The sequence below is a fragment of the Mesoplodon mirus genome (assembly GCF_964341445.2).
Source record: "Mesoplodon mirus genome assembly, chromosome: 10".
Taxonomy (NCBI): Eukaryota; Metazoa; Chordata; class Mammalia; order Artiodactyla; family Ziphiidae; genus Mesoplodon; species Mesoplodon mirus.
Window position 1 is genome coordinate 41,703,798 of NC_138986.1, and position 21,786 is coordinate 41,725,583.

At 39.1% G+C, this 21,786-nt stretch overlaps 1 protein-coding gene across 4 annotated transcripts in view; it reads left to right on the plus strand.

The window, feature by feature from the left end:
* FAM184A (family with sequence similarity 184 member A) overlaps positions 1–21,786 on the plus strand; it is a 180,187-nt gene that overhangs the window by 117,482 nt on the left and 40,919 nt on the right. For all 4 annotated transcript variants that reach the window (XM_082633921.1, XM_082633920.1, XM_082633923.1 and 1 more), the window contains exons 4-9: positions 983–1,164; positions 5,786–5,983; positions 10,157–10,279; positions 18,368–18,529; positions 20,735–20,856; positions 21,321–21,471. In XM_082633921.1, the coding sequence (XP_082490047.1) occupies positions 983–1,164; positions 5,786–5,983; positions 10,157–10,279; positions 18,368–18,529; positions 20,735–20,856; positions 21,321–21,471 (938 nt within the window). The remainder of the gene's footprint in view (positions 1–982; positions 1,165–5,785; positions 5,984–10,156; positions 10,280–18,367; positions 18,530–20,734; positions 20,857–21,320; positions 21,472–21,786) is intronic.

Below are 21,786 nucleotides of genomic sequence, written 5' to 3' on the forward strand. Positions count from 1 at the left end.
CCCCAGAGTTTCTGACACAGTAGGTCTGGGGCGAGTTTCACTTGTGACCAGCGCTCCCAGGCGCGGCTGGACCAGGGCGCTTTGAGAACCGCTGTCCTCACGCATATGCCTTCGGAGCATGTTTTCTCAGCTTCACTTTCCATCTCTCTGTCTCTGTTCATACCCCCGCCCCCCCACTTCTGTCTGTTTGCTGTTGTCATCTTAGGTTTCCACAGCCTTTGCTGTCGGTACCTGTCTCTTGCCCTGCCTCAGTTCTTTATCAGGTCTGTTGTCTACAACAAGTTTAGCTTCAACCACACTGCTGCCTGCCATCTTTCCTTGCTGCGTACAGATTTCTTCCTCTTTATGTTAGAATGTGAAAAAAACGATTAGGGCTTCCCTGGTGGCACAGTGGTTGAGAGTCCGCCCGATGCAGGGGACATGGGTTCGTGCCCCGGTCCGGGAGGATCCCACATGCCGCGGAGCGGCTGGGCCCGTGAGCCATGGCCGCTGAGCCTGCGCGTCCAGAGCCTGTGCTCCGCAACGGGAGAGGCCACGACAGTGAGAGGCCCGCATACCGCAAAAAAAAAAAAAAGAGAGATTAGAAAAGAATAAATTTCTCATTTTAGTGCCATCGTGCTACTCAGTGCATCTTCTCTTACTTTGTTTTACTCCCAGGACTTTTATATGTACCCTGAGGAGTTGTTTCTACCTCAACTTGTAGAGCTTGAAATCTTCAAAAATGATTGGAATGGTCCTAGGTGCAGGGAGCAACATCAGTGATGTGAAAATGGACCGCTTTCTAACTTAAGTAATTCTACTTGGATAATAAGTATTCCCATGGTAAATATTTCTACTGTATACAGTGAGGAAACCAAAGAACTATTTGTACATGCAGACCATTTATTTTACTTCCATATTAAGTACATTGTGTCATTAACTATAAACTGTTTTTTACCACAATGTAACAGATTTTAAATTGGGGCTTTCTTTTGGGGGGTAGGTCATATTGGAATGCTTCAAGCAACTCAAATGACCCAGGAGGTTACAATTAAAGATCTAGAATCAGAAAAATCAAGGGCCAATGAGAGATTATCTCAGCTTGAAGAAGAAAGAGCTTTTTTGCAAAGCAAAACCCAGAGTCTGAATGAAGAGCAGAAGCAGCAGATGTTGGAACTGGAGAAGGTAAAGAATGATGGAGAACTCCCCCCCACCACCCCATGAAAGAAGAGAAAGAAAAGTTCAGTTTTCCTCTTCTTCAGATTTTATTTAGAGCATTTACTTCTATTTCATAGTAACAGTCTATGTCTTAACTTTAGGAATTTTTTGTTTTTATTTTGAGGAGAAAAGGTATTGATATAAAGCTGGGCTATCCCATATTGTGTATATGTTCCAAATATTGCTGATAACAATTTATAACGTAAAAACTTAGGACATTTCAACCTATTTCAATCCAGAAGCTGAATGAACTCTTACTTCAGTGGGACGTACATTACGGTTAATTGTATTTATTTTTCTGTTGATGAAACGTATTATTGTGTATACACCTAGGAAATGTCTGTTAAACTGAAAAGGATGACCAAACTCAAGCCCTGAAAATTCATATACCAACATACTTAATTTCTAAATGAAATAAATAAGACATAAGATGTGTAGAGTAATTGCTGAAAATTTATTCCAGTTTTTCACGTATCTACAATACCAGGTGAGGGTTTAGGACACTCTTCCTCCTTCTCTCAGCAGCCAAGTGTCTGTTGAACTTGAAAAGTGTCTGTTCTCCTCACCCTTGTTCGCCTCCCACTCACTCCTTACCTCGTGTGGGCTGGTTTTTCCTGCCACCACTCCACAGGCTCGACATTGGCCTCGGCCTCCAGTGACGTCCTGGCTGCTGGACCGGGGTGATCTTGTCTTCCTGGGACACTGACTCCTCTGATTTACAGCATCTCTCTTCGGTTCTCTCACACTTTCCTCCTGTCTCCCAGGCCCTGCAGTCTTGTCTGTGAGCTTCCCTCTTCTCTCTGTGGCCTTACCTTTTTTTTAAAATTTTTTAATTTAATTTTTTAATTTTTTAATTAAATTTTTATTTAATTTTTTTTTTTTTTTTTTTTTTCTTTTTGCGGTATGCGGGCCTCTCACTGTCGTGGACTCTCCCGCCGCGGAGCACAGGCTCCGGACGCGCAGGCCCAGCGGCCATGGCTCACGGGCCCAGCCGCTCCGCGGCACATGGGATCCTCCCAGACCGGGGCACGAACCCGCATCCCCTGCATCGGCAGGCGGACTCTCAACCACTGCGCCACCAGGGAGGCCCTAATTTTTTTAATTTTAATTTTTAAAAAAAAATTTTATTGGGGTATAGTTGATTTACAATGCTGTGTTAGTTTCAGGTGTACAACACAGTGAATCTGTTATACATATACATATATCAGTCTTTTTTAGAGTCTTTTCTGTGTGCTTACCTTTGATGTTCCTCTTGCATTCTCATCTCTTTCCACAAGCTCATCCATTCCAGTAACACCCGCTGTCACTTGGTCAGTGATATCTCCCAAAGCCGTTCATCTAGGCCAGATCTTTTCCCTGAACTTGAGTCCTGTGTATCTAACTCCCACTAGATATGTTTCTCACAGATGTGTCAAATCAACCTGCCTAGAACTTTCTCCCCTCAAAATACTATATTTCCTTTACTCCTTTCTTCAACCAGTAACACTGTAGTCTGTCTAGTTTGATAAATCAGAAACCTGGGAGACGTTCTTGATTACTGTTTCCTTAACCCCCTATCGGTTCCCAAGTCCTGTCAGCTCTGCACTCTCCCTGCCTTCCGTCAGCTCACTAGCCTACTGCCAAGATGGTTGTTTTTTTTAAAATGTCCGTCACTGAAGACATTCTGCCTGTGGACAGCAGCTTTAGCCCATGCCCAAGAGTTCCTGCCCACCCTTCCTGATGGCCTCTCTCTTCCTCAGCAGCCCTCCCCTTCTTTCTCCTTCCTGCTTCTCTGGTTGGGCTCTGACTGGTACAGTTTTATAGGTAAAAGCTACGATCTATGATGAGGGGGACTTCATGTCTGAGCTATGAAACAAAAAGACCTGGGGGTGATGGTGGTAGAAGAACCTTAAAAATGTTGTATTCAAGTAGGGGCTCTGGTTTCTGGTGACCCCAAGTCAGGGAGAGCTAGCAGAGGGATTGGGATCCAGCTCTAGAACACTGCTCTGAGCCCCCAGTACCCCCATCCCTGTAGGGGAGGCTTGAAGGGAAGAGCTGACACCCAGGTGCCCCCAGTACCCCCATCCCTGTAGGGGAGGCTTGAAGGGAAGAGCTGACACCCAGTCTGGCCCAGGCAAGAAAGAAGAAGCTGGGAGTTTCTGTTTCCTCTGTCTACATCTTCTGGCTTTGAAAGGAAAGAAAGTCCAGTGCCTTACATTCAAGAATCTTCCCTAGGGCTTTTCCCCCTCATTGGGCCTTGGGAATAATGATAATCTCTTTATTATGTAAAATAATTGCTAACAACTATAAAATATTTACAGTAGGCTGGGTATATTGCTAAACATTTGGGGGCACATTATCTCATCTTCAGCAACCCTGTAAAATAGGTTCTTCCTTATCGTTCCCATTTCACAGATGGAGAAACTGAGGCTTATAGATGTTATGCACACATGGTACCCCCAGTCACATGGCTAATAAGTGGCAGAGCTGGAACTTGAACCCAGGTCTGTGAGACTCCAAAACCCATGTTCTCCACCTCTGCAGTGTGCTGCCTCCTATAACGTGAGGACCTTTTATTCCCACCTGGGTAGTTCTAGGGACCTGCAGACTGAGCCAGGCAGGCAGGTGCTGTAGAGGCCAGACAGCAGGATCGCTCTGCCCATCCGGGAGGAATTAACCATCCAGAGGAGGTGTGTCTGTCTTCCGAGAGTCTTACAGAGCATCAAGGGAGGGAGGGATCTGCTCCAGCCCCTAAAGAGATTTAAAACATCTTTCAACCTCATTTTCTTGAAGTTTTACTTTCTCGTCTTCCTCTTTCGTAACACCACATAAGTTCTTCAAAGAGTAGCCTTCATCCAGTACCTCCATTTCCTCCTTGCGGCCTGGCTTCCCCTCTCCTGCTCTGTTGTACTGGGTCCTAAGGCATCAGTGGGAACACAACCAGCACACCCAGAAACTGTACACATTTTCTCAGCAGCACTCACACCTCTTGGCTGCCCCCCGCCCACCCTTTGTCTCTGTGACGCTCTCCCCCTTCCCAGTGGCTCATGCGCCTCCTTCACCGGCTCCCCTTCCTCCTCCTGCTCCCAAAACTCAGATACCTCCCAAAGTTCTTCCTGTCTTTGTTTCCTTTCTACCTCCTCCCCTTGACAAGTTATCTTGGTTTGCTGGGGCTGCTATAACAAAACGCCACAGCCTGGGTGGCTTAAACAGCAAACATTAAAAATAAGTAACTTGGGCTTCCCTGGTGGCGCAGCGGTTGAGAGTCCGCCTGCCGATTCAGGGGACACGGGTTCGTGCCCCGGTCCGGGAAGATCCCACATGCCGCAGAGGGGCTGGGCCCGTGAGCCATGGCCGCTGAGCCTGCGCGTCTGGAGCCTGTGCTCCGCAACAGGAGAGGCCACAACAGTGAGAGGCCCACGTACCGCAAAAAAAAAAAATTAAAATGTCAGTTTCAGTGATTTCTCATTGCCATCAGAATAGAATGCAGAGGCCTTACCATAAAAGACCCCTGGTCATCATTTGACCCTGCCTGCTTCTGAGCCTCATCCCTCTCCACTCCCAGCCTTGAATCCTATGTTCTAGCCACACTGCTCAGCTGCATGGATTTCTATCTCCCTAACTTCACCGCCTGGTAAACTGCTTCTCAGATTTCAAAATGCTGGAAATGGTTATGAATGCAGGCTTTTGACATCAGATCTAGGTTTGAAATTTTCTCATCTCTGGTTTCCTGGTGGGCTTTTGAGAATTAAATGAGAATGTGTCATCATCAGCTCAGATGTTTTCTCTTCTGGAAAGCCTTCCCTGATCGATCAATCTCTCTCTTCCCCCTCCCCCTCCCCTCCCCCTCCCCTCCCCCCTCCCTCTCTCACACACATCACATTGTTTCCCACCCCATCCAGGTTAGGTTTCTTTCCTGTATACTCTCACAACATACAATGCATGCTCCTTTCATAGAACTTAAAAAATTATACTGCCACACTCTTTTGACTTTTTTTCATCATTAGACTGTTCATGCTTAAAAGGCATATAATTGGCATGCAGTAAAATTGTATTGAATAGTATCATTTGAGTGGGTAAATTGGTAAGCCATTTTGTGTACAACTTTGACATATAGGAAGCCTTTTTCTCTTAAGTCTGCAGATGTGCTGACTCGCACTTGGTTCTAACCTAATAATAGTGTATTTTATCACTTGCTTTAAAATTACTCATTTTGGGCTTCCCTGGTGGCGCAGTGGTTGAGAGTCCGCCTGCCGATGCAGGGGACACGGGTTCGTGCCCCGATCCCGGAAGATCCCACATGCCGCGGAGCGGCTGGGCCCGCGAGCCATGGCCGCGGAGCCTGTGTGTCCGGAGCCTGTGCTCCGCAACGGGAGAGGCCACAGCAGTGAGAGGCCCGCGTACAGCAAAAAAAAAAAAATTACTCATTTTGCCTGTGCCACCCTCTCATTTTCTGAGAACACCCAATGGTGTATCCTCATGTACCATATCTAAATCCTGTAGCACTCAGTTCACCCGAGTTTATCTATTTACTGAGTATTCAAAATACTAATAGCAGTAATGAAAAAGCAGATGCCAATTATTGATCTTTATTTTTGTTCAATTTTAGAAAGTAAATGAGGCAAAGAAAACTCAGCAAGAATATTATGAGATGGAGCTAAACAACCTGCAAAATAGACTGGAAGGAGAGGTGGCCCAACTAAATGCGGCCCATTCTAAGACTTTGGAAGAATTAGCTTGGAAGCACCATATGGCAATGGAGGCTGTCCACAGTAATGCGATTAGGGATAAGAAAAAACTGCAAATGGTGAGTAAAAATTCAGCTTAGCATTGCATTGTACATTGGTGGGCTTTCTATAATGATCTAGCTGCTGTCTTGTAATCACTCTGTACATCTCGGTTCAAAGGGTAACATACATAAAAGTTTTTATAGGGGATGTAGTTTATTAAATTGATATGAGGCACTTCTACTTGGTGTAAGCCGTAATAGAAACACTCCCTTCATCCTGAGACAGCAACACTGGTGTCCTCCTCAGGAAGCCTCACTAGTTGAAGCACTTATTCTCCTGTAGACAGTTTCCTTCCCTGGGAAGATGATCTGTTTTGGGCTTCCCTGGTGGCGCAGTGGTTGAGAGTCCGCCTGCCGATGCAGGAGACGTGAGTTCGTGCCCCGGTCTGGGAGGATCCCACATGCCGCTGAGCGGCTGGGCCCGTGAGCCATGGCCGCTGAGCCTGCGCATCCGGAACCTGTGCCCCGCAACGGGAGAGGCCACAACAGTGAGAGGCCCACATACCACAAAAAAAAAAAAAAAAAATGATCTGTTTTGTTTTGGTTTTGCCCTCAAATAAGTAATCAGCTCACTAATAGTAATACATGGCAGACAGTAATTATATAGTAGAAAAAGCAAGGTATCTGACAGATTGGGGCCTTACACTGAGCTCTTTGCTTACTAGCTGCTTATTCTTGGGTCCCAAAAGCTATGCCTGATGCTCTCTGCATTTGACAGACGAAGATAAGATCCATCTTGTAATATCCCTGTGAGGGTTAAGTGAGGCAAAATGTTAAAAACCCAGACATGTCTGAGCATATAGTGATAAATAAGTGTTAGTATTTCTTACTGTATGTGCCAGACACTGCCCTGATGTTTTACGTTTATTTTTTCATTTAATCCTTATAACACTGCTTTTGGTTTCATTGCTCTACTCATTTTACTGAAGAGGAGGTGGAGGCACAGAGGGGTTAAATACTTGCTCAAGCACATGCAACTAGTAAGAATCAGTCAGACCTTGAATTCAGGTCTCAGGTATCAAACCCTAAGGCATTTAGCCACCACATTATGTAGGCATGTATTAATGATGGTTGTTATGTGTGTATATAATAGCACTTAACAGTTTACCGAAAGCTTTCTTACATATTCCTTATTGTTTGTGTCTTGGAGATTAATGACATTTTTATTCTATGGGTGGTGAAATAGGTTTAATAAACCTAAATGATTTACTCAGAGCCACAAACCTAGTAAATAGAAGAGGTAGCATGTGAATTGAGATCTTCTGCCTCTATATTTCTTCCTTTTCTGACAACCAGAAAATAACACCTAAAGTTAATTAAAAATTCAAAATAAAACTTCCATTTAGAATATTTCTATCTAAACATACTGTTACATGTTTATATAACTAAAGACAAAACTTAATGATATGTTAGTTCTCAAAGTTGTGGTTGTCCTTTTTTCTGTGCCAGCTCACTATTCCAGGACCAATCAGTACAGCTTTAATTGATTAGTTAATTAATTAAGCGTGTGCATGCTTATCGACTCTGGGTATATGTATCAAGTGTTCGAGGTTTTATAGTAAAGGGTTTAGCAGTAACTGTGGCTTCAGTAATCTTTCCCATAGCTATTTTTTGTTATTCTTTTTCATTTCTACATTCTATTTTCACCTTAACCTCCTCCTCTCTTACTGGAATACTTAAATTGCAGGTGCCTTTTGCCTCTCTTTATTCCTTTGTATTAAGTTCTAAGTGCTAGCATCAAGGCATCTTTCATCAATATAATTTTTACCTCATTACTTCTCTTCTAATCATCCCTTCACCCATTAAATTTCAATTTCTGAGCTACCTGAAAATCTGCTTTCATCCATTTGCATTTCTTACAAACTTTCATTAAAGCATGGTTGCCATAAGGCAGATGACATGAATTTCCTGTATGTGAACACAGTCAGAACCTCTTAGGATAGCCTCATCTTTACCCTTGTCTTTTCTCAGAATAACTTATCACTTGCTGCTTCATTCCTTTCTTGCCTAGCTAGTTCATGTCTGAGCCTAAGCTAAAACCAGCCTCCTTCCAAATAGTCTTTCTCCTATGTCAAATTATCTTTTAAAGAACATTTAGCTAAAAGTGACTTCACCATTCCTTATTACTTAGCTACCAAAAAGGATGTGAATATACAGAGAATCCATGCAGAAAAGAGATAACATAGCAGGCCTGAAACTGTCATCCTTAGAAAACATGGTGCAAGGTTGGCCCTTGGCTGGTGTCTAGAACTTGAATTTCAGGAGGGTTCCCACCATTCCCTGATAAGAATGGCTCCCTGTGCCTAAACTGTTTATGCAAACAATATGGTTTATCCTGAACATGTACTTTCCTTCCTGGAGTCTCGAATTTTGGAACATGCTAAACTGGCCAGCCCCCAGTAAGAAACCTGGCACTAAGTCCCTCATGAGCTTTCTTTTTTTTTTTTTCCCCCGAGTATATTTATTTGGGAAATGAAGTTAATGATCATGAAAGTAGATACCTAACCACCTTGGCTGAACTGACAAAGTTCTGTACCATTTTTATAGACACAAAGGCAATTTTACAAATCCATCCTAAGTGTAAGGATATTATTTAGGGTTATGGTAAATTTATAAAATAATAATTATAGTAATGTATTTGTTATATTTCTCATATTTAGTTATTTACCAATATCTGATTCTATGAAAGTTTTCTCTTTTTTTTTTAATTTTTATTGGAGTATAGTTACTTTACAGTGTTGTGTTAGTTCCCTCATGAGCTTTCCTAGTGGACATTTCACATGTGTTGTCCCAACTTGCAGGAGAGTTCTGAGTGAGAGGACTCTTAGAAGCTTGAGGCTGGTTTCCTGCAGAGTTTGCCCCATGTGCCTTTTCTCTTTGCTGATTGTGCTTTGTATCCTTTTGCTGTAATACAAATAGCTGTGAGTACAACTAAATGCTGAGTCCTGTGAGACATCCCAGCAAATCATCAAACCTGGAGCGTGTCTTGGGGACACCCAACATAGAACCCTATTTATTACTGTTCTCACCTTACACTGTAGAAATACTGAACACCTGTAACATACCTTGTTCTTTGCTACCTCCATGGTTTTTGCACATGCTTTTTCTTCTGCCTAGAATGTTATATCTCCCTGTTGCTTCACCACCTTTTCTTACTGGTACACCCCAAACTATGCTTAGGAATTGCTTTCTCTGTGGAAGTTTCACACCAAGCCAGCACTTACCAGTTCCCTATTCATATACTCCAGTACTCCCCATTACATCTAATTTTTTTTTTTTTTTTAAAAGAAGATGTTGGGGGTAGGAGTTTTTATTAATTAATTTATTTATTTTTGCTGTGTTGCGTCTTCATTTCTGTGCGAGGGCTTTCTCTAGTTGTGGCAAGCGGGGGCCACTCTTCATCGCGGTGCGTGGGCCTCTCACTATCGCGGCCTCTTGTTGCGGAGCACAGGCTCCAGACGCGCAGGCTCAGTAGTCGTGGCTCACGGGCCTAGCTGCTCCGCGGCATGTGGGATCCTCCCAGACCAGGGCTCTAACCCGTGTCCCCTGCATTAGCAGGCAGATTCTCAACCACTGCGCCACCAGGGAAGCCCCATTACATCTAATTTTAATCACATATTCTTTAATGAGCCTATTAAGGGCAGGGACCATGTCTTTTTGCCTTTGTATCCCAAGTAGTAAGTAGCATGTCTGGCAAATAGTAGGTGTTCTTCAGTAAGTATCAATTTTAGTAGTATTGCTCTTTAGATACCTTAATTTCTTACTTGTTAATCCTTGACTACATTCCAGTGCTAGACCACTGAGTTCCAGAAGTGTTACTAAATTTTGTATTTTTATGTAAATATAAAAGAATTATGAACCCAAGAGATAGTTAGAATTTTTTCCTATCTCACCAAATTATCATTTATATCACACATTTCTTTTTTTGACTTCAGGTTGATCTAGACTAGTCAGATATTCTTATCAATTAAAAAATGACTTAACCACTGCATCATAAGTGATTCAGAATGATAGAATCTAAGCCCCTAGGATTAATTAGATTCACCGTTAACTCTGATATTAATAATTAAGTATAAGACTAACTTGAAGAGCAAGGCATCAAAATATAAAACAGAGTAGTCTTTTTCTTGGAGTCTTCGAAGTATACAATATTTGCAATTTTGTTAATTTCTAAAAATTTCTTTTTCTAAGGAATTGGAGGCACAACATAAAAAGGAAAAGCTAAACTTGGAAGACGATAAAAATCAGCTTCAACAAGAGCTAGAAAACCTGAAGGAAGAACTGGAGGACAAGCTGAATTCAGCCAATCAAGAGGCAAGAATTCTTTAGGCCAATCAATCACCTATGTTATATCTCATTGATAGTACCTTATTTAGTAACATGTATAAGTAGATGAGCCTCACTGAAGGTAACATATCTGGAGTAAAAATAATCGAAAACTTTCTTTAATGCTGAAATTTTCTTAGTGACATTGATTATATCTCACCAGGTAAAAATTTACTACAAAAAATGTTGGACCAAGATGCTTTTTTGGGGAAAAGCAAAACAAAGGGGAATGTCCTGTTACAGGAAAGAAAACAAAAGAGTTTTTTCTACCCTTTTGCAAAATATTGACTTTGTATTCTCTACCCTGGATCTTTAGGTAGTGACATCTAAAATAATTTTTAAATTCTATATGAAAATAGTATTGTTTAGCTTGGAAAAGAAAAGACTAAGAATAGAATAGAATAAAATGTTATAAATCAAAAAGTTGTGAATAGAAGAAATGTAAAGACAGTTGAAAAGCTATATAATATTGCTTGTTCCATCCCTTGCTGTCCTGTGTCCTGGTTCATCTGCATCCTAGAACAGCCCCCCTACCGTCCTCTTTTCCTTCCTTTCCAGCTCATCCTTCATGGGGCTCGTAGACTGGTCTTCCTAAAACAAGTTCTTGTCTTGATGTGTCTCATCTTGTCAGCTGTTCCTACCTCACTAGCCTCATCTTTCCCAACATTCTTTAAGTCCTGCTTTTTCATCACTCTGCTCTTGTTCACAGACACCACACCAAAACACATGAGTGCCCCTGGGCAGGCTAATGATTTGCACTCAGTATTCTTTAATTATCTTTAAACATTTATCCAGAGAAGGTACCAAGCACGACATTTGGATATAATAGAGAATTAATGTTGTTACTGGTATTAGCTCAGTCTCTCTTCAATTGTCCAAGATCATCCACTGCATACCTCTCTCGTGGTCTGTGATCCTTGTGGTTATGGTGTCCTGCTGTCGTTAGAAGGTGGTTTAGTGACCATCTGTGTTTCTCATGCAGGTGCCCTGGAGTTCTACTCTCAATTCCAAGTGGTTTCAGCATTCCTCCAACCTACATATTGTAATCTGAGAAGAGTTCTAATTAATATGTAATTGGTTTTGCTTCTAGATACATTCTCAATTATGTTTTAGCACCTTGGTAATATTTTGGTGCTGCTTTAGAGTGGCTCCCAAGAATCTGCCTGACTCATCCCTCTGTATGTATCTGCCTCCCCTTCATGCTGGGACATTTTCTTTCTTGTCCTACTTTGCTGGCTAGGATCTCCAGAGACAGTAAGCATTCTTGTTTTGTTTCTTGCTCTTAAAGTGAAGGACGTCAACATTTCACAGTTAATTATGATGCTTCTCTGAAGCTTTATTTTGTAAATGCTCTTTATTAGGTTTAGAAAATTCTCTTGTAATTCTAGTTTCCTAATTCAAAAAAAAATTACAAGTTGATGTTGATTTTTCTGCATCTATTGGGAACATACTCATTTTTCTTTAACTTGTTAATGTGGTACCTTACATTAATCAATTTTACAATTTTAAATCAACTTTGGAGTTCTAGAATAAGTCCTAGTTAGTCATGACAGATTATGTATATCTTTTTTATATAATACTAGGTTCAGTTTTGTAATATTCATTTTAGGATTTTTAAGCCTAGGCTTAAATAAGATGGCTTCGTACTTTTCCTTCTTTATACCATCCTTTTCTGGTTTTGGAATCAAGGTTATATCAAGCCTCATAAAATGAAGTAGGACTTATATCCTTTTTTGTTCTCTGGAAAAGCTGTGTGAGATTGAAATGCTTTTGTAACCTTAATTGCATTGTGGTTCATGTGAAAACAATTTTTGAAACTTGTTAAGGCCTAGCATTGTGACCTCACACATAAAAGAAGTTTAATGTTCTGAGTGCATCCACTCGTTTAATGCAATGTAGTCTGTATTCCGGTTCATTAAATCAAGATTTTAAGCTATTTTCTTCAAATATTCTGTATTCTTTTCAATTTTTATCTTCTTGATCTATCAGTTTCGAAACACTGATACTATGATGGTGTATTTGCTTATTTCTTCTTACATTCTATCAATTTTTGCTTTATATATTTAGAGGCTTTGTTATATGCATACAAATATAAAATTGTTTTAGCTACTTAACGAATCATACTTTTTGGCTTAGTCTGTGTTATTTGGTATTGTATAAGCTGTCTGGTATATCTTTTTTCATCCACTGACTCTCTGTTTTTCTGCATCCTATGTTTACGTGTGCCTCTTGCCCAACACATACAGCTGCGTTTTAAAAAATACCTAGTCAGAAGTTTTGCCTTTTAAATAAAGATTTTATTCCACTTACATTTATTGGATGGAAAATAGATACATCTGTGGAAAGACAGGAGGAAAGAATTAGGGGGGTAGTTCATAAAAACGGAAAGTGATTGTTTTAGAAAAAATTAAAGAATGTACTATCTTCATAAGTTGGTAGATCTTGATACCATTCCAAGTGAAATAGCCTCAAAATGTAAGTAGTTCAACTGTGGATCTAGATGATAAATTCGTGAATGCCAGAATCATAATAGTATATTGAGGGAAGCTAGTGAGTTTAAAATCTCAGGTGGAGGATAACCGTGTTATCCTATGAAATGTTATTTTGGGATCACCTTTGAAGACAAAATAGTAGGCTGGATCATCAATAATTCTGACCATTTTGGTCTTTTAAAATGTTCTTATAACATTTAAGTTGTAGATTTTCTTCTGGAAATAAGCTTTTTAAGTGGATATATATTTTTTCAATATTTTGTTAAAATGAAAAGCATTTGGATTTGTTTGTTATAAGATGTTCTGTCACAGTTGTTATGCTTCCTGACACATGGTAGGAGATCAGTAAATATTTGACATCAATTGTAGTAGTATTTTTTGGATCTGTCTCCTAAGGTAAAAGAAATAAAATCAAAAATAAACAAATGGGACCTAATTAAATGTAAAAGCTTTTGCACAGCAAAGGAAACCATCGACAAAAGAAAAGACAACCTACTGAATGAGAGAAAATGTTTGCAAAAGATATGACCAATAAGGGGTTAATATCCAAAATATATAATCAGCTTATACAACTCAATATTGAAAAATAAACAACCCAATCAAAAAATGAGCAGAAGACCTAAGTAGTCATCCATATGTCTACTTTGGAAAAATGTCTAACAGGCATATGAAAAGATGTGCAACATCACTAATTATTAGACAATGCAGATCAAAAACAACAATGCCGTATCACCTCTTAACCTGTCAGAATGGCTACTATCAAAAAGTCTACAAATAACAAATGTGGAGAAGAGGGATGTGGAGAAATGGGAGCCCTCCTACACTGTTGGTGGGTATGTAAATTGGTGCAGCCAGTATGGAAAACAGTATGGAGGTTCATCAAAAGACTAAAAATAGAACTACCATGATTCAGCAATTCCACTCCTGGGTAAATATCCAAAGAGAACAAAAACATTAATTCAAAAAGATACATGCACCCCTCTGTTCATAGCAGCATTATTTACAATAGCCAAGATATGGAAGCAACCTATGTGCCCATCAACAGATGAATGGATAGAGAAGATGTGGTATATATTGGATTGGCCAAAAGGTTCATTCGGTTTTTTCCGCAGGATGGCTCTAGTAGCCCTTAGTTGTCTTTAACTTCATTTGAAACAATTTTGTTAGATTGTATGTGACAGCTGTCATATCAACGTGCATTTAAAAAAAGACTTACCAAAATTGGCTAATTTTTGTATAGCCATCTTAATATTGAAGATGGAAGAAAAAAAAGCAACATTTTCAGCGTATTACGCTTTATTATTTCAAGAAAGGTGAAAACGCAACCGAAACACAAAATAAGATTTGTGGGACTTCCCTGGTGGTGCAGCGGTTAAGAATCTGCCTGCCAATTCAGGGGACAAGGTGGGTTCAATCCCTGGTCCAGGATGATCCCACATGCCATGGAGCAACTAAGCCTGTGCAGCACAACTACTGAGCCTGCGCTCTAGAGCCTGCAGGATACAACTGCTGAGCCCATGTGCCACAACTGCTGAAGCCTGTGCGCCTAGAGCCCATGCTTCACAACAAGAGAAGCCACCGCGATGAGAAGCTTGTGCACCACAACGAAGAGTAAGCCCCCGCTTACCACAACTAGAGAAAGCCTGCACGCAGCGACGAAGACCCAGTGCAGCCAAAAAAAGAAAAAAAAGAAAAAAGATTTGTGCAGTGTATGGAGAAGGTGCTGTGACTGATCGAACATGTCAAAAGTGGTTTGTGAAGTTTTGTACTGGAGATTTCTCGCTGGATGATGCTCCACGGTTGGGTAGACCAGCTGAAGTCGATAGTGATCAAATTGAGACATTAACTGAGAACAATCAACGTTATACCACGTGGGAGCTAGCCCACATACTCAAAATATCCAAATCAAGCATTGAAAATCATTTGCACCAGCTTGGTTATGTTCATTACTTTGACATTTGGGTTCCACATTTCCACATGCTATTCTCTACTTAAACGTAATGAAAATGTTCCATTTTTAAAACAAATTGTGACAGGTGATGAGAAGTGGATACTGTACAATAATGTGGAACGGAGGAGATCATGAGGCAAGCGAAATGAACCACCACCAACCACGCCAAAGGCCGGTCTTCATCCAAAGAAGGTGATGTTGTGTATATGGTGGGATTGGAAGGGAGTCCTATATTATGAGCTCCGTCCGGAAAACCAAACAATTAATTCCAACAAGTACTGCTCCCAATTAGACCAACTGAGTGCAGCACTCGACGAAAAGCATCCAGAATTAGTCAACAGAAAACACATAATTTTCCATCAGGGTAACACAAGACCACGTGTTTGTTTGATGACCAGGCAAAAACTGTTACAGCTTGGCTGGGAAGTTCTGATTCATCCGCTGTATTCACCAGATGTTGTACCTTTGGATTTCCATATATTTCGGTCTTTACAAAATTCCCTTAATGGAAAAAATTTCAATTCCTTGGAAGACTGTAAAAGGCACCTGGAACAGTTCTTTGCTCAAAAAGATAAAAAGGTTTGGGAGGATGGAATTATGAAGTTGCCTGAAAAATGGCAGAAGGTAGTGGAACAAAAGGGTGAATACATTGTTCAATAAAGTTCTTGGTGAAAATGAAAAATGTGTCTTTTATTTTTACTTAAAAGCTGAAGGCACTTTTTGGCCAACCCAATAGGTATGTAATGGAATATTACTCAGCCATAAAAAAGAATGAAATTTTGCCATTTGCAACAAGGGATGGACACAGAGAGTATTGTGCTTAGTGAAGAAAGTCAGATAGAGAAAGACAAATACTCTTTATGTTAATGCTTATATGTGAAATCTAAAAAAGGAAAACAAACAAACATATATAAGAAAACAGAAACAGACTCACAGATATAGAGAACAAACTAGTGGTTACCAGTAGGGATGGGGGGAGGGGTTAGATGGAGTATGGGATTAAGAGGTATACTCTGTATAAAATAAGCTACAAGGATATATTGTACAGCATGGAGAAATATAGCCATTATTTTGTAATAACTTTAAAATGGAGTACGATCTATAAAAATATTGAATCACTATGCTGTGTACCTGAAACTAATATAATATTGGAAATCAACTATATGTCAATAAAATACAAAAATAAAAAAATTTTTAAATAAAAATTTATAGGGCTTGATGTGGTGAGTGGTAGAAAGTGACGCGGGTATCTAGCTTAGGTATTTGGACAGATAATAATGCCACTATTGGAAGATAGGAATCTGTACTTCCTGTAGAGGAAAAATACATTGGATGGCAAGACATCGAGTTGTTTGGCTATGCTGACTTTGCGGTGATTGTGAGACATCTAGGCTGGAACTAAGTAGAGTGTGCAGGCTTGGAGCTAAAGATCAGGCAGTCTGGAAGCCATTTAAGTAGAAGAGCTTACCCAAGGGTAGCTAATGAGAAGATTGCTGGTAACAAGAAGTGCACCAATATTGAATTAACAGAGCCAGGAAAAGCGATTGAAAAGGAGAAATCAGAAGCATGAGAACAAGGATTAATGGATATCAGAAAAGCATGAAAGCAGATACTTGCAAGAGGGTGGAAGTGTCAGTGTCAGACAGTGAGTAGGATCAGACTATGAGGCCTGAAAATGTTATGCAATCAAGAGTTCTCTGAGGACTTACCTGTAATGTCAGTAGAATAGTAGGATGGAGGCCAGAGTTAATAGGTTTAATCTGAATCATAGTGGATGACAGTGCTTTTTTAAGACTGTATGTAAATGGATGAGAAGAGGAAAATGAAGTTAGATTCTTTCTTCAACCTTGTACCAAAAAAGTTCCAGGTGGGCTAAGCATTGAAATGTAATATTAAATCATGAATATAAATATAAATAAAATACAAAACTCAAGTGACAAAAATACAAGGACAAAGAAGACTTTTTGAAATATGATGGCAGTGTCATGAATTAAAAGCACAGAATATTTGTACAGATATCAAAACACGCCATAAGCAAAATTATGAGAGGAGAAACTGGGAGGGGTGGAATAGGTGATTGGCAAATTGTATGAGTATTGATTGGTACCTAATATTTGTATGTTGCTTTCTAGTTAAAGAACCTTTTTCCATATATCCTTGAATTTAATTATCATAGTAACTCTGTGAGGTAGGTATTTTTACTGCTACTTTATACTGGCAGACCCAGAACTTGAAATTAGATTTTCTCCTAAATTCAGTACTCTTGAACTCTGTTAACAGTCACTTTTCTTCCATTCATTCATTCACTGCTGCAGAACACATTCTGCAAGCCAGATGAACACAAAAAGTAGAGAAGATACAAGTAATCTATGTAGACTAGGGAAATGTGACATAAGTACAGTGACAGAAAATTTTACAGCATTGTAAATGAATATTATTTACAAATATGCTAGTTAATTTTCAAATTTAAGGAAAACTGATGTCTTCGTATGAGAATTTAAATTTCTAAAATGACTCAAAGTAGTTGAACAACCTGGCCAAACCAATTATAGCCATGAAAGAAACTAAATAGTCCAACATGTATCTAAAGAGGCACTAGACCCAGAGGATTTTAATGGATGAATTACACTAAATTTTCAAAAAACAAGTAAATCTTAGCTATGAAAATATTTCAGAGCCCAGAGAACAAAATGGAAGCTCCCAGCTCATTTTATGAGGTTGGCATCCCTTTAAAGATACTAACAAGATAAAATGCTACCATCACTGGAATTGTTCAGCATGTGCATATATCTGCATGGAAAGGAGACAGGAAGTTGGGGGCAGGGGATTTCAGGTCAGAGAGGGGATTAAAGAAGGATTTTCAGTTTTCTTTGTGATGTCTGTATTTACAGTGAGAAATATTCAGGTATTATTTTTTAATTACCAGTTGTCATTTCTGTAGAGTTTTGGTAAGCTTGGCTGTTGTATAAAAATGAGATTTTTACTTTGTAATATTTTCCTAGATAATTTAAAGTATTTCATTTACTGATTTTATAATAGTTCTCATTACTTGAGGTCTGCTTAATCAAGAAATTGTCTATTAGCTCCTAATTTCAAGAGTGTGTAAATTCAACTCTTAACAATTTCAAGACACACATTTTTTATGGAAACATAGAGATCACAACATATCCTAATTTAAGCTACATTTACCAGCTTATCAATATTGACCTAAATCTACCACTTTTATAAATAGATGGAGAACAGGGCTCAAATGAAATATAAGTGATTCAATTTTAAAGAGCAGTTTTAAAAATATTTTTATCTAAAAGATCCTTTTTTTCTCAATCTTGGGTATGATCTTTATCTTCAATTCTTTTTTATAAGTATTTGATTATATGATAGAACCAGGAATTCACAGGAGCTTGAGGTATCCTTGTATTTACATGGTTGCCATGACAAAGGGAAATCATAAATATGGAGGTCTTTTCAAAAAACAACAGATGAAGACTATCATGGTTGAGTGCTTCTTCCAAATTCATCAAGAAAGATCCATCAGTAAAATTACATCTAAAGAAAAGACTTTAAGAAAACAAACGTGACTGTTTGCTAGTCGATTACACTGAGGTGTATTAAAAGTACTGTATTTACTTCCAGATTGGCCACCTCCAAGAAATGGTAAGCAAAAGTGAACAAGGGCTTGGCTCTGCAGAAGGACTCATTGCTAGTCTTCAGGACTCCCAGGAAAGACTTCAAAATGAGCTGGACTTGACTAAAGGCAGGCTGAAGGAGATCAAGGATGCTCTATTAAATGCTGAGGTAATGTCATTATCCTGTTATAATCTAAATATCAGCAAGGTAAAAATATAATTTACTTTGCTTAAAGTTTATTACAAACATCACATTTATATAGAATTATTATTAGTTTCCTAGGACTGCCATAACAAAGTACTACAAACAAGGTGGCTTAAAACAACAGAAATTTATTCTCTCACAGTTCTGAAGATTGAAAGTTCAAAATCAAGGTGTTATCAGGGCCGTTCTCCCTTTTAGACCTCTAAGGGAGGATCCTTCCTTGCCTTTTCCAGCTCCTGGTAGCCCCAGGCATTCCTTGGCTTGTAGCAGAACAACTTCAATCTTTTCTCTGTCTTTGCATGGCCTTTTTCAAACTGTGTCCTCAGATCTTCTTGTAAGGACACAAGTCATACTGGATTACGGGCTTACCCTATTTCAGCATGGCCCCATCTTACCTAATTACATCTTCACTGACCCTGCTTCCAAATAGCATCACGTTCTGAGGAACTGGGATGTTAGGACTTCTACGTATCTTTTTGGAAACACGATTCAATCCGTTAACACTTAGTATGCACAGTTCTTTTACTGGTAAGAGTTGAACTCTCATTCATGTATAGCAACTAAGTGATTCTCTGTGACCTACAGATTTTGGAAAAGATTTGTCTTTCCTCTTCAGGGTCATGAAGCAGAGCAAATATGTAGACTGCATTAGAAGGTAGAGAAATGAACCATACAACTCGGGGGACAGTAGCTAGAGATTTATTATTTTTTCTTTCAGAGAGATGGTTAAGGTGTGGGCTCTGAAGTCAGATTGGTTGGGTGTGAATTCTGGATCTATCACTTAGTGTGTAACTTTGGGCAAGTTACTTTTTCTCAGTCTTAATTTCTTCACACAATGCAGGAGAGGCGGGGGATGCTAATGCACGTCACCCTGCTATTGCCATAATTGACTGAGGTAAACCATTACAGCACAGTGCTTAGCAAGATAGTAAGCACTCAGTAAATGTTGCCTTCAAATTTGATTTTTTTAGCTTAGAATTGGGTTCAGTTTCATTTCTTTAAGTTCCTTGCTCATATTTACATTGTTCTTCTATCAAATAGTAGAACATAATAAAAAACTTAAGCAAAACCTTATCAACTGTTCATTTTCTGTTCTGCTGGACAAATTTAATTGAGAAAATATAGGTGCTGCATCACAGTTTACCATAACTTTGAGTAAGCTGCTTAAGAGCAAGTGTTTTCTTTACTTCTTTTCCCACCCGAATAATGTCTAATAAAGTGCTTTGCATTCAGTACAAGAAATACTCTTTGAGAAATTCTACTCCATTCAACACTGTCTTTGGTGGAAAAAAATGATTCTTAGAGGCAGAGTACTTAGTGAAAATGACAGTTGGCTAAGATGGCTGAATTCAGGTTTCAATACTTACTGCTTACTAGCCAGGTCAACAGTTTCAGCCCTGACCTGCTACTTTCCCATCAGTCTGGATACGCCCCTCAACAGTGCTGCAATGTGCTGCTAGCACGTGGGTGATCCAGGAAGGGTCGTTGTGTTAACAGAAGGATGGACCATCATCTCTTCCTTTTCCAGTGTACCCTAAGAGCAGACACTGCTGGCAGGGATCGATGGTTGCCAGTGTTGTCCAAACAGGTCATATCCAGCCCCAAGCTCCAGAAAACCACTTGATTTATGCTACTCTACAGAGATTTCATATATATCATAATAACACTAAACCCATGGACCACCGGTTTGAAGTTACAGGATGAAAATAGAAGCCTAAATTTCCCATGATTATTTTACTCATGTCAGTGAGATACAACGATAATGCTTAAGCTTTGTAGATAGCATACTTTTGATATGAATGGGAATGAATTTTAACAGCGTATCTGCCTATGTAATGTGTGTACAGGTGAAGATAATTGAATCCTTAGATACCTATGATACGGAAAATTTAGTTAAGATTATTCATTTAATGCTGACTTTAAACTATTAAAATAATTTGCAAACTTATAAGCCTTAATGAAATATAGTTTGCACAAGGGCATTTAAAATATTAAATGGGTACCATGATTTTATTGTCAGAAAATCTCAAGTAATTGTCATAGATAGCACTATCAATTATTGTGCTGTAGAATTTAAAAGTTATAATGCAAGCACTCTGTTATTTGAAATAAGCAACAGTGACTTTGCTTTTGAAGGCTAGTCTTCATTGAAAAGTTTTTATTCTTCAGAGTGAGCTAGAACAAGAAAGGCAACAGCATGAAGAAACACTTGCTGCCATGAAAGAAGAGGAGAAACTGAGAGTGGACAAAATGGCCCATGACTTAGAGATAAAATGGACTGAAAACCTTAGGTACATTCTTTGCTCAGTAATGTAATCTTATCTATACAGACGTGCAGAAAATGGTTTTCTGTCATATGGCTTATATTGTCTCATTCTTGAAGCTGTAGTAGCAGCATTTTTAATGAATTTTTCCCATGATTAATTGTAGAGAAATTGGAATTCTCATTTTCTGCTTAAATATAGATTACTTTTCATTTCATTTCCTGGACTATAACATAGGAAGAGTACTCACCTGAAGTCAGAGGACTTATTGCTGTAGTACCTATTCTGCTGTTAATAATTTGATAAATAAATGATCTTGGATAAGTTACCAATTTACTTTATGATCCTTAACTATGAAATAATCACCTCTTATTCTGAGTTGGCTTTTGAGGAGGATTAATTAAATGCTTAGAAAACCTGCAAGCAACTATACTGCAGTTATTGAGAGGAATAATTCTCTTCACAAATTAAGTGCATTTGTTCTATTTTAGACAAGAGTGTTCTAAGCTTCGCGAAGAGTTAAGGCTTCAACATGAAGAGGATAAAAAGTCAGCAATGTCTCAACTTTTGCAGTTAAAAGAGCGAGAGAAAAATGCAGCCAGGGATTCATGGCAGAAAAAAGTAGAAGATCTCTTAAACCAGGTAATTAATAGTCTGTAGATTATGGAGGTTCATTTTCCTTGACATTCTCTAGCTACAGAAATATAAAACATTGTATGTTAATTCACCGTATTTTGTCATTTTTCATGGGGCAAACTTAAAATTTTTTAAATGTATAAAATCAAGGAGACATAAACTTATGAAACCGTGTGCTAAATAATTATGTTACATCTGCAGTCCTAAATGCTGAGAAGCACTTACAGTTTTTTTGGTTTAATAGTTGAAATGAATGCATTAAAGATTTTAAATGGAAAACTTTTATTTTTTGCAAGTATAACATCTTTTTCCAAGCCATTA